Raw genomic sequence first — 12,018 nt, 5'->3', positions numbered from 1 at the left:
ATGAATTATCAAGAAAATGCGGAAAGAGATCGATACAGACACGGATGGATCAAGATAAACGGTTCGTCGTATGGATATAGGTCAGTAACTTAGAGTCGAGCGGGACGGAAATCGTTAGGACTCCTGGCTCCTCGCCGCTTGATTTGTAATGCCAGAACGAGAAAATACACATTTTAAGCAATTTTACAAAATACGCAGAAAAAATGTATCGATAAAATAACACCTGCAATCGATTGAGCAGATATGTAAACTACTTTTTTTTTTGTTTAGGCAGAGGAAATGCTTTACGCACACTCCCGGGAAAGACGGGACTTTCCCAGGGGTAGTGTGGGACTCTCCCCACCCCGGAACTAACCCGGGGGGGGGCCTACCCACTAAAACCTCTGCCGGGCCCCTTGCGGCCATTGCGAGGGCGTCCCGGGAACCGCTTGCGCATTAGATATGTAAAATACTATATATAGTTATTATAAATAATTATAAACAACGTTAAAATATATTGTGATATATATATATATATATATATATATATATATATATATATATATATATATATATATATTTTTTTTTTTATTTTTATAGGAATGGGAAAATTCATTAGCAATGTGCTCTTACTTTATTATTCTTATAGTTATGATAACAAATATGTTTATGTTTTGTTACTGTAGTAATCATAATTGCAAGAATGCCCAATTTATTCACTGTCGCTATCACCGCTGCCTGACACTGATTTCCTAGACACCGGTGATGCAGAACTACAAAGAAAAATAGCTTGTTATTTGTGGTCTCTCCTAAAAATAAGACTGCGAAAAATAAATTATATAAGCCTTAGTAGCGATAAGTAAAGATAGTTTACCGTGCCGATCCGCTGGGACTTCTGCTTCTAGAGCCACTCTTGGACCTAGAGCGCGATCGTGATCTACTGGGGCTTTTAGATCTTGATTTAGATCTCGAAACGGACTTTGACTTTGATCGTGATCGGCTTTTGCTTCGTGACTGGCGTGCCTCCGAACCTGAGCGCGAGTCGCTTCTAGATCTAGATTTAGATCTTGATCTTGACTTTGATCTTGACCTCGATCGCGACACGCCTTTCCTTGAACCGCTCGGTGATCTCGACCTAGAGACGGCTTTCCTCGAACCGCTCGGCGACCTCGACCTAGAGCCGCTTTTTCTCGAGCTCGACCTTGATCTTGATCTTGCCTTCGATCCGCTCTTCCTCGAACCGCTGTTGGACCTTGACCGTGAGCCGCTTTTTGGCGAGCCCGACCTCGATCGTGATCTACTTTTAGCAGATCCCGATCTTGACCCGGAGACAGAGCGACTTCTGGACCTCGACACAGATCTAGATCCAGATGCAGAGTGAGATCTGGAGCGAGATCGTGATCGCGATCGCGAGCGTGAACTGCTTCTTGAGCGACTTCCAGATTTCGATCTCGAACGAGATCGTGAACGTGAAGCACGAGAGCCTTCTGAATCTGACGCGATTCGTCTGCTGCTGCGCGGTTGATTCTCATTGCCGCTTTCGCCACTGGTAAAAATTATAAATTTTAATCATAAATCTTAATATTATGTGTGTCAAATAATTTAGATCTTGTCAATCTTATATTCAACAAAGTTTTTCTATAATGTATATTTCTTACATCTCTCTAGAACTCTAGAATCTCTAGAAACGTAAAATATAAGTACGATAATTAATAGAGAGAAAATAAGTCAGATGTATTGGAAACTATAAAACTGAGAAGATAATTATAGTATTAAGATAATATATCATTGTCAAATATGCTTACCCGCTGGCAATTTTAAGACCACCAGTATCACTATCCGACTCACTAGTAGAGATAGTTTCCTTCGATAACGGCATTTTACCTTTGAGAGTGTCGGTTGTACCTTTCCGTGACTTCTCCTTCTTAGTCCCTGTCTTTCTACCACGCTTTCGCTTCGGACGATCGCTTTCTGATCCTGTAAAATAGATATTTATAAAGTCTAAACATTACAATATTCGAGATTAATAAGTTTGTAAAATCAAAATTAGGAACACAAACATTAAAGCGTTCAGCATACAGCTGATCAGCTGTGCACAACTGATCCAACCAAATTGGCAATCAGTTTCAACTAATTATACATGTTTATTAATTCGAACAGATCATATACGTAAGTGAATTGTATCAATATAATATACAAAATCAGTTATTTCGCGCAATAGTTTTATTGCTGCTCAACGACTGCGCCGGGTCTTTCCGCCCATATTCTATTCCTCACTGATATATAAATACATAGAACCGTGAATATGTGTAGAATCATGCATTCAAATTTATCACTGAATCTTATATTTGTATTATATACTTACACAATAAATTATAATTTATATATAAATTTAAATTTATGTCACACACACACACACACACACACACACACACACACACACACACACACAATCAATAAAAATTAAAGTGAAAATCTCAGAACAATAATAAAAGTAAATTTTCTTACCGCTTTCGCCACTTCCGACTTCCTTTCTGCGCCGGCGTTTACCCTTGCTCTTTCTTTCTTTAGTTTCACCACTCGCTTTCCTCCTGCGTTTTTTTTCTCTCGGCGCTTCATCTCTGCCTTCGTCTGGACCGGATCCTCCGCTATCACTGATATACTGATCAGATCGAACTCTTTTGCCTTTCCTTCCTGGTTTCTCCGACGGCATCTCCCCGAACACCAATGCATTTTTTGTTTTCTCCACATACTCTTGTCGTTTCTGTAGCATCTCCTCTTCTTTCTGACGGCGCATCTCCTCCAGCTTGCGTTGCTCTTCCGTCTGACGCATTTTAAAGGCTTGCCTGTGAGTTTGAAGAGAGATTTGACCATAAGACGTTTACTTCACAAAATTTAAATAGATATTTAAAAAATATTATATCAGAAGTGCAACATACCTTTCTTCTTCTTGCTTGCGTCTCAGCATCTTTTCTTCCTCGTCCAATCGCCTAGCTCTAGCCACGTGATATTGCGCTTGCGACAACAAATCTTGGCATCTTCTAGCTTCAGCATCGGCTAGTTGCTCCATCCTGTCGCCATGTGTCGACAAATATTGGAAATATTTGTGCGAAAGACCCAATTCATGAACTGCTTGAAGTACGGTGGTCAAAGTCGACTTCTCGTCTTTGAGAATTTGTGTGGCTAATCGTTGAAGTACAAGAGCAATGTTGTACAATAAAACTGTATCTTGTGGGGCTACTCGGCGCGCCTAAAAATATATGTAAATATAAGTCGTTTATATTATAAAATTTGGAAAAATATTAAATAACCTAAAAAAATTTATATGACTAATTACTTTCAATAACGTCAGCTTCGCTTCTTTTAGCTTGCCAGCTTTAAAGTAAGCTCTCCCAAGATATTGCAGAACCTCAACGTGATGATATCTATAGAACTTGCGCAAGCAATTTTCATACTGTAACGTAAAATGTGTTCGTTAAAAAGAGTATCCTTAAAAACGATGATTTTCATATGAATTATTATTACTTACCATTTGAATTGCGCTAACGAATTGTTTTTGCTCCACGTAAATGTGCGCAATGTTCAACCAGACATCGCAAAATTCCGCTGTCGCCTCGCGCACTTGAGCAAATATATCTCGGGCCTCGTTCACGCAGCCTTTGTGCGCGAGCACCGCACCGATACCGTTTGCAGCCCAAATATTCTTCGGATCGTTTCTCAGAACCTAGTATTATAATTTATATTTTGTATTAACTACATATACTAATATTTTAACTCAGAAAACATGTTACATTCTATTTTATACTATACTGTTATACTATATTATCTACTTACTATACATTACTATATTACCTGCTTATACATAGCTAATGCTCGATCCTGATGTCTCTTCTCTCTTTCCTTGTCTTTTCCACTTTGATGCAATGTCTGCAGCCAAATATTGCCTAAAGCAATCAGAGAATAAGCATCCGTACTCGTTGATGGGTTTTTAAGGATCCTTTCAAATTTCTTTTGACCAGGACCCCATTCCATTTTGGCCAAATGCAAATTGCCCAGCAATGACCACGCATCCGGATGCTCATTATTAATTCTTAGAGCATCTTTAAACCAATCAGATGCCTCATAAATTTGTCCCTTATCTCTAGCCATGCAGCCGAGTCTCAAGTAACAGTCCACGTAATTCGGATGCTCCTTCAAAATGTCTTTGTACAATTTTTCTGCTCTGTCAAATATGCACAACGCCTCGTTCAATCGTGCTAAATTATACGTAGTTGTAACTGATATAGAGTTATAATACACTGAATCGTGCAAAGCATCTGCTTTCGAACGCGCCAAAGACTCCTCCAAATTTTTTCTGGCTTCTTCCAAATTACCAAGTCTGAAAGGAACAAAGGATAAAGTGTAAGCATTTGTAACTTAGCATTTGCATTAGCAACTTTATTAACAGGACAATAAAAATGAAAATATATACCTGTAATGTAAAGCTCCTACGTTATTCAGAATTTCCGGCGGAATATCCGCATGAACTTTTTCCTTTAGGATCCTCGTTGCAGTACCGTAAGCATTTAAGGCTGCATTTAGATCACTTTGCTCTAATATCTGCGCCAGTTCAATCCAGGCTTCCACGTCGTCGGGAAATTGTTCCGTTACTTTCCGCAAATGATTTTTTGCAATGTCGCGTTTCGACTGAGAACTGGAATTAGCGTAGAGCGAACCAAGAATCTTCATAGTCTCATAATTTCCTGGTTGTGCTTTCAAAACTTTCTCGAAACACTGTGCTGCCTATTATTAAAATATATTAATGCTTTATATATCCTCAAAAAAATAAATACCTAGTAGATAATATATATCGATAATGCACTTACATTTTCGGCATCACCGCGATAAACATACATCTGTCCTAAACCAAAATGTGGTAATACGAATACAGGCGGTGCAAATTGTGTCGCTTGATAATAATATTGAAATGCCTGGTCATAATCACCCTGAAATATTTCATTTAATTAGTGATTCAAAGTCCAACTACTTATCTTTTTGAATATTCGTTTAACAGTTACGATTTCGTAACAACGGTAAAGATATTTTCGAGAGCATACTAATAAACTTACTTGAACATGAAATGACCTGGCTAATTGGTAGCAACTTTCCGCTCGCATGGCTTCGTTTTCTGTGTTATGAAAAGCGTGCAGAGCTAAATGCTGGACTTTATTATAATCCTTTTTGAAGAAAAAATGATTTGCCAAATGATTCAATACCATCGGATTTGTCGAATCAATCGTGTATGCCTTTGACAACATTTGCACACCAGTTCTTATGCTGTCGGGCTGTTGCTGATTTAATTTCAGAACCGAAAGACCCACCAACGCGCCAACGCATTGTCCATCCAGCTGCAAAGCTCTTTCAAACGCTAATCGTGCCTTTTCCTGATTGTTCAATTTCATGAAACAGTGACCCATTCCCAATCTAACAGCAGCTGGGCAATTTGGATTAGTCCTGAGGGCTTTCTTATAAAACGCAAGAGCACCTCTATAATCTTTCTTGTTGAAAGCAATGCAGGCTTTGCCGAGCAGAGAAGGTATATTATTGGGTGACTGATTCAATACAAAATTAAACTGTGCATCAGCCTGTTCCATCTTGTCACCCTCAAGCAGGCAGAAATAAGCTCGTCCAAGTAAATGATTCTGTAATAAAAGAAATATGTATATAAAATCAAAGAAACTTATAGATGTTGTTGTATAAAGCTATATAACACATACCTGGTCATACATGATGATCTTATCAGCTGTTGTGTATAACAATGTGGCTTTTGTGAAGAGATCTCTCTTCTTATCCTTGTTCTTTTCTCTATTGGCTTCCTGAACATAATAGGCAGCCAACATGTCAAGAGCTCGCATCTGGTCTTTTTCATAGTCTCGGTAGTCAATATTTGCATCAATACGAGAAGATTCAAGTATCTTAATAAAATCTTCAATCTTCTGCTGCTTGTAATACTCAAGCTAAAATGCAAAAAAAGCACATGCTATACATATATATACAAAAAAATATATATATATACTGTTTACATAAAAATTATCTATTTTACGTACAGCCAAATTGACCCAGATACTAAGCTGAGCATGTTCTTGCCGCAGAATCCCAAGTACCTCATCGCCATCAGGTAATTGATCCAAATAAAGTTCTATAACCTATTAAGGAAATTAAGAAAATAAGAGATTAAGAAAATAATGAAAATAATTAAAATTTTTAAAGACTGACATATATGTATCATACACAATACCTTATATTTTTATTATTACCTAAAGTTTCCAGCAAACACAATGTTACATGTAACGTACATGTTAATTGTAATTTCCTACTCAACAATATAACTGTTATATAACATGCATGTTATATAACAGTTATATTGTTAAGTAAGAAATTACAACTAACATGTACGTTACATGTAACATTGTGTTTGCTGGGTTACTACTAATAGGTTCTGTTCTCTATTGCTGAACTGACTGCACTAGTTCTCTCCCATCTTTTCTTCTACTAAATTTTATCTATATGGTTGAGTTTTTTAATTCATCGATGGATCCATCGCATGATGCGCAAATGCAATGTTTTGCTGTATTTACGCATCATGCAATGGATCCATTGATGAATTAAAAAACGCCTTATATCTCTCTTTCTAAGTTTTAAAAGTGTACACTAGTTCAGCAATAGGAAGCAGAACACAGTTGTTGTCTTTCAGACACTTCATCGTATGTTACTTCCTAGTAAGATATATGTAGACACTTTTTCATCGGATATTTTATCATTCACGACAATTCATGAATAAAAAGGTGTAATAAACGTCTGAAAGACAAATGTCTAACGATCAAATGGCAAACGACAAGAAGTGACTTGCTACCACTTCCCACATATAAAGTGCTAAATTATTAATTCATTAAACCTTTAAAGAGTTACAAATTTATTGATTAGTATAAGTTTATAAATCATACTTTCTTTAATTTACATATTATTAATAAGATATTCCACATAATATTAAAATCTATTATTACAGAGAATGAAAAGTTAGGTTAGCTTCGCAATATGCATCATGCACCATATGTTGATCGATACAAAGATCTTATATTTTACGAAATCTCCACATTTTCATTATCACCAAAAACTATTTACCGCACATAAAAATAAAAATATAGCACATAGAAAAAGAATATTTACCTCATCTGTATCTCTAAGTGGTATCTCTATAGAACCTGCCATCGTAACTGCAAACCATTGAACCAGAAAGAAATCCGAGAACAACCACACCAATCAGAGAGAAGCTTGAGAATAGCCACCGACCTGATTTCAACGGCCAGAGCTAGACGCATTTTAAATACGCCATCTAACCAAAATATGCCTAACTACGTCCGTAAAGGTGCCTTTACATGGGCATTAAAGCGGTAGCCAATCAACGTGCCACTTTGCGCAATAACTACAAGTATATTTCTGGAATCTCATACATTGATTGGCTAAAGGTGCGATTTCACGCAGCGAATAAAAGCTGGCGTTTCACCCCACTCCATCGTTGTTCAAAGCAGCGTTTAAAAGCTGTTCGCTATGGGAGTGTCTCGATTGACCACGGTACGATTGGACACAACCAATCGATGAAAAGAATTATCTAGTGAATTACTAGGTCGAACCAATCATTACAATCTGTGTCCAATCGTATCGTGGTCAATCGGGTCCCACCTGTTCGCTATCACTTGTATCCTTTTCATGGAGCGAATAAAAGCTAGCATTTTATCCCCACTTCAGCATAGTTCAAAGTACCGTTATAACGCTGTTCGCTGTCGCCCATATCCTATTCACCACGTTTAACCTCCTGTATAAACTGCAATAAGTATAAAAATGGAATGTTATAATCGAGATATATAAAATATTATAGATGTACAGTGGCGATTATAGGTGAAGTTCGAAGACGACATATAGCTGCTGCAATTGCAGCGATATATTTATTAAAAACGAAAAAAATACATAAGACGAAAAAGTTAATCAATTTAATATAAATAAATAAGATACAAAGAGTAGCCTATAGGTTATAACCTACCCAGCGAGAAAGGTTACGTCGATTCAACGTCTACTAGACGTCTATATGAAATGTCTATCTACCATCTACGTCTAATCTATGTTAAAATCTATATCGACCTAAAAGCGGTCCACATTTAGATGTCTAATAGACCGTTATTTCGACGTCTTATCGATGTCTAATAGACCGTCATTTCGACGTCGATTCGACGTTTTTTTGACGTCGATCAATAAGTCATTTCTCACTAGATTGTTTCATAAAAATAACTAATTCCTAATTTTCTTTATGCCTTATAAACTGCTAGAAACCGAAGATTGTTAAACACACGCTAAAACTTTCGCGAATCCTACCGATAATTTCGAATTCGAAGTGGTCACTCATCTATCCTGACTGCGTTGCTTAACTTGACGATCGAGCGGTACGCGGTGCTCCAATGACTCCAATTATGTTCTTACAATTTATGCTTATAAAATGTATACTTACAGTGTTATACTTACAGTATATTATAACGTACCTAGCAAATACACGCGTTGATATTCGCAAATATTCGCCTGTCTATTTTATTTAATATCTCTCAAATTTATGTAGTTATTTGCAAAATGACTTTGATTATTCCTTCCAGTTTAATGTTTTTCGAGTAATCTGACATTCCTATTTTTATAATACTATAATTTGTACTATTGTAATACTATAATTTATATTTATTAATATTTGTACTTTTTGTGACTATAATTTGTATGCAAAACGCGCGCGATCTCAGTGAGAAATGACTTATTTATCGATGTCAAAAAGACGTCGAATCGACGTCGAAATCGTTAAATAAACGTCGATTCTTTATCGCTTTATTTGTCGATATCACTTATTTCAAACCAAAGATTTGAGTAACATATATATTTTACATATATATTTTACAAATATATATGTAACTTAGATTTATTAATATTAAGTAAGTCTGTATGTTATTACATATAAATCGAAAATTATTCCAAATTTCATTTCTAGAATAATATGTACATGTCGTGCGTGGAACATTTGCTTATATTTGAATATCTTTTGAAAATTAAATTGAATGTTATGCTTTGAATTCCTTCTTCTGGATTTTAAACAAACCGAAGAAGTTTTGAAATATTAATTATAATTATTGTCATTTATATTAATGTATAGTATTGTTAATAATATATATGGCATGAATATTGTATTGTGGCAGAATCCTCTCCAATGATATTTCCAGAAGATAAGTTAGTGGGTGTTGGAACTATTTCCTTTTGGCAGCAGAGTCCGCACTAACTACCCGATGGGTGTTCGGACTGTTATCCTGGGATGGCAGAGTCCGCATCGGTGAAATTTTCTGAAAATAAGCCAGTGGGTGCTAGGACTGTTCCTTTTGGGAGCAGAGTCCGCACTGGCTACACCGATGGGTGCTGGGACTGTCGTCCTTGGGTGGCAGAGTCCGCATCGGTGGAATTTTCTGAAAATAAGCCAGTGGGTGCTGGAACTGTTCCCTTTTGGATTACGATGGTAAATGTAAAATGTTAATTTTATTTAATTCAATATATTTCTTTAATTTAGTAATTTTATAAAATGTTTATTCTTGGGTTGCGAGAGATCTCAAATATATTGTTTAGCATATAGTATCCTTCCGCGTCACTGCTGTATCGGGAACATGTAATTAACTGTCTCTTACTTCGTCCAAATAATTTTTCATTCGTTGTCTGATAATTAGCATTTGCTGCACTTTTTCTGGCTGATTTCAGAAACGCTAAAATATAAAAATAAGAATATAAGTATTATATTTATCATTCTCCATATCTAAAATGTTACATGTATTTTTAGTCCCAACACTCACTGGCCTATCTTCTGACAATACCGGAGCGGACTCTGCCACGCCATTGCCAAAATTTTCTAAATTCTTTTTTTAATGTTTGGAAGAAATAATAAAAATAACATTTAACTTAGTTTTCAAAAGATTCACAATATTCATTATATTCTCATATTTTTATGTGACTCAAAAGATTCCATAACATTTTGCAGAATGTTTGACGTATGTTTTGTATAATTCTGTTTTTTTAAACATGACAATTGACATTCTGCAAATGTTAAAAATATATATTGCGACTGATTTTCTGTAAAATAATTTAAGTTAAGTTTCTTATGATTTTCTTGAGTGTGAAACCCATTTCCCTTATAGAAATATCATACTAAGAATCATTGATAATTATTTATTTTCAGTATTAAAAATACTGGATAATAAGTAATTATCTTAATGATTCTTAGTATGATATTTCTATAAGGGTCGGCTATGTTACGACTAATTACAACTCTTGATTAGCTAATTAAAATAATATTAGTACTGACGAGCATTGGCCATTCGTTGTGTCCAACGTCAATGAATCGCAACGTGATCGAACCGAACGCTCTGATTTCGTTCCCTCACAAATATATTTTAATAATTAATTCATCTTGTTTATTGTGATAAACTCGTAAATATTTATGTTCTGTGATAAACATGTTACATACCATATATGTATAATATTTAGTATAATATTATATTTAATGTTATGTTAAACTATTATTATGGTAAATATTAATATAATATGCAAAGTTATTATTATAATAATTATAATATTCCATACTATATATATGTTTTATATTATTATTAAAAAGATATATTAAATATTGTCATTATTTGTATCCTTTCTTTCTTTCATTTCTTTTATGATGAAATTTCCAGGAATATCAGATTCTCTTGAATTCATTTTAAATAAAATTTTACTTGTTACTTTAAAGAATTTCACTTGTTCTTGAAGTTTAAATAGCTCGTAATAAATCTGACCTAAAAACATCAGAATATAATATGACATTTTTGTATAAAAAAAATATTGATATAAACCTAAACTGGGACTATGTGCTTCTTTACTCATAATACAATGATCTTAAAAAAAAAAACAATTATTAAATCAAAGAGATATGACAAAATAAAGAAATTTAAAACTTGAATTGTTATAATTAGTATATTAATGAATTATATTTGCTACACGAAATTTTATTTGATATTATCCCATAACGCGACAAATATTAACGACCTATAAGGAGCAATGTACGGATGTCTTAGTGTTATCTAAAATAATAATTAATATTATTTTCTGTATAATTAATTTTCTGTATATATTAATATAATAGTGGGAGAATAATGTGTCTAGCGTATCAGATGCTCGAATCAGATATTTCTCCAATCGAAGAATCGGTTTAAGTTTGGAAAGTTGATTCGTTGTGTACGATTCATCAAAGAAATATCTCATTTGTGCATCTGTCATGCTGGACACATTATCCTTTTACTATCATATTTATATTAAAGAAGATAATATTAATATGTAAGGGCATTAAGACCTGTGCTTTGCTTCTTAGAGTTAATAGTTGTTATTATTGAATTATACTATGTAACGTGACGATTTTTGTTATCGTCCGTCACTCGGAAAGTCGTGCGGAAGCCGAAAGCGGGCTTCCCGGTTGCAGGTGGATGTCGCGTCCTAACGGTAAGGCGAATAGGACGCGAGCCTGCGTGGCCCGAATATTTTGTGTATAGAATAAAAGTGCGGGTGTCGAGAGGTCGGGTCAGGAGGAAGAGGACTTCAGGGAAGATTCGCTGCCGCCGAGGGAGAGAGAAGTCAGGCTCAGGAGCATCGGACGGACCAAAAATCTCAGGTGAATCGCTTCCTTATTATTGTATTAGTAAGTAAGGACCGACAGGTGAATCCGTTCTAAGGAGGCCTGTTTTAGCCGAATATCCCTGCTAACGAGGAGAACGGGGAGAGAGAGAGAGCTGCCGACGTGGATCAGTCCTGAGCTGCCGCAAGGGAGCCGCTGGGACGGAGTCGACGGACACCGCGGACGAGCGGAGGACAGCTGCTACCAGGACGAGTCCGACAAGCACATCCTCCGCGACCCGGAGCGTCCTCCGAGCCAGGCGAAGACGCCGCGAGGCT

At 35.8% G+C, this 12,018-nt stretch overlaps 1 protein-coding gene across 1 annotated transcript; it reads right to left on the bottom strand.

Annotated features, from left to right (window-relative positions):
* Nucleotides 1–590: 590 nt before the first annotated feature.
* Nucleotides 591–7,326, bottom strand: LOC116843387 (RNA polymerase-associated protein CTR9 homolog). The gene is made up of 14 exons (XM_032813774.1): nt 7,186–7,326; nt 6,066–6,164; nt 5,736–5,975; nt 5,088–5,660; nt 4,845–4,964; nt 4,451–4,761; nt 3,832–4,357; nt 3,509–3,703; nt 3,317–3,433; nt 2,919–3,229; nt 2,488–2,825; nt 1,785–1,956; nt 854–1,525; nt 591–752 (listed from the first exon to the last, which is right to left on the bottom strand). Exons 1-14 carry the CDS (start codon nt 7,225–7,227, stop codon nt 692–694), a joined length of 3,777 nt encoding a protein of 1,258 aa, XP_032669665.1. The 5' UTR covers nt 7,228–7,326; the 3' UTR covers nt 591–691.
* Nucleotides 7,327–12,018: the final 4,692 nt, after the last annotated feature.

This window comes from Odontomachus brunneus, unplaced genomic scaffold, assembly GCF_010583005.1.
Source record: "Odontomachus brunneus isolate Ranch 3 - 2012 unplaced genomic scaffold, Obru_v1 Obru_scaffold_032, whole genome shotgun sequence".
Classification (NCBI taxonomy): domain Eukaryota; kingdom Metazoa; phylum Arthropoda; class Insecta; order Hymenoptera; family Formicidae; genus Odontomachus; species Odontomachus brunneus.
The sequence above is the reverse complement of the archived record's forward strand: the minus strand, read 5'-3'. Positions and strand labels throughout refer to the sequence as shown.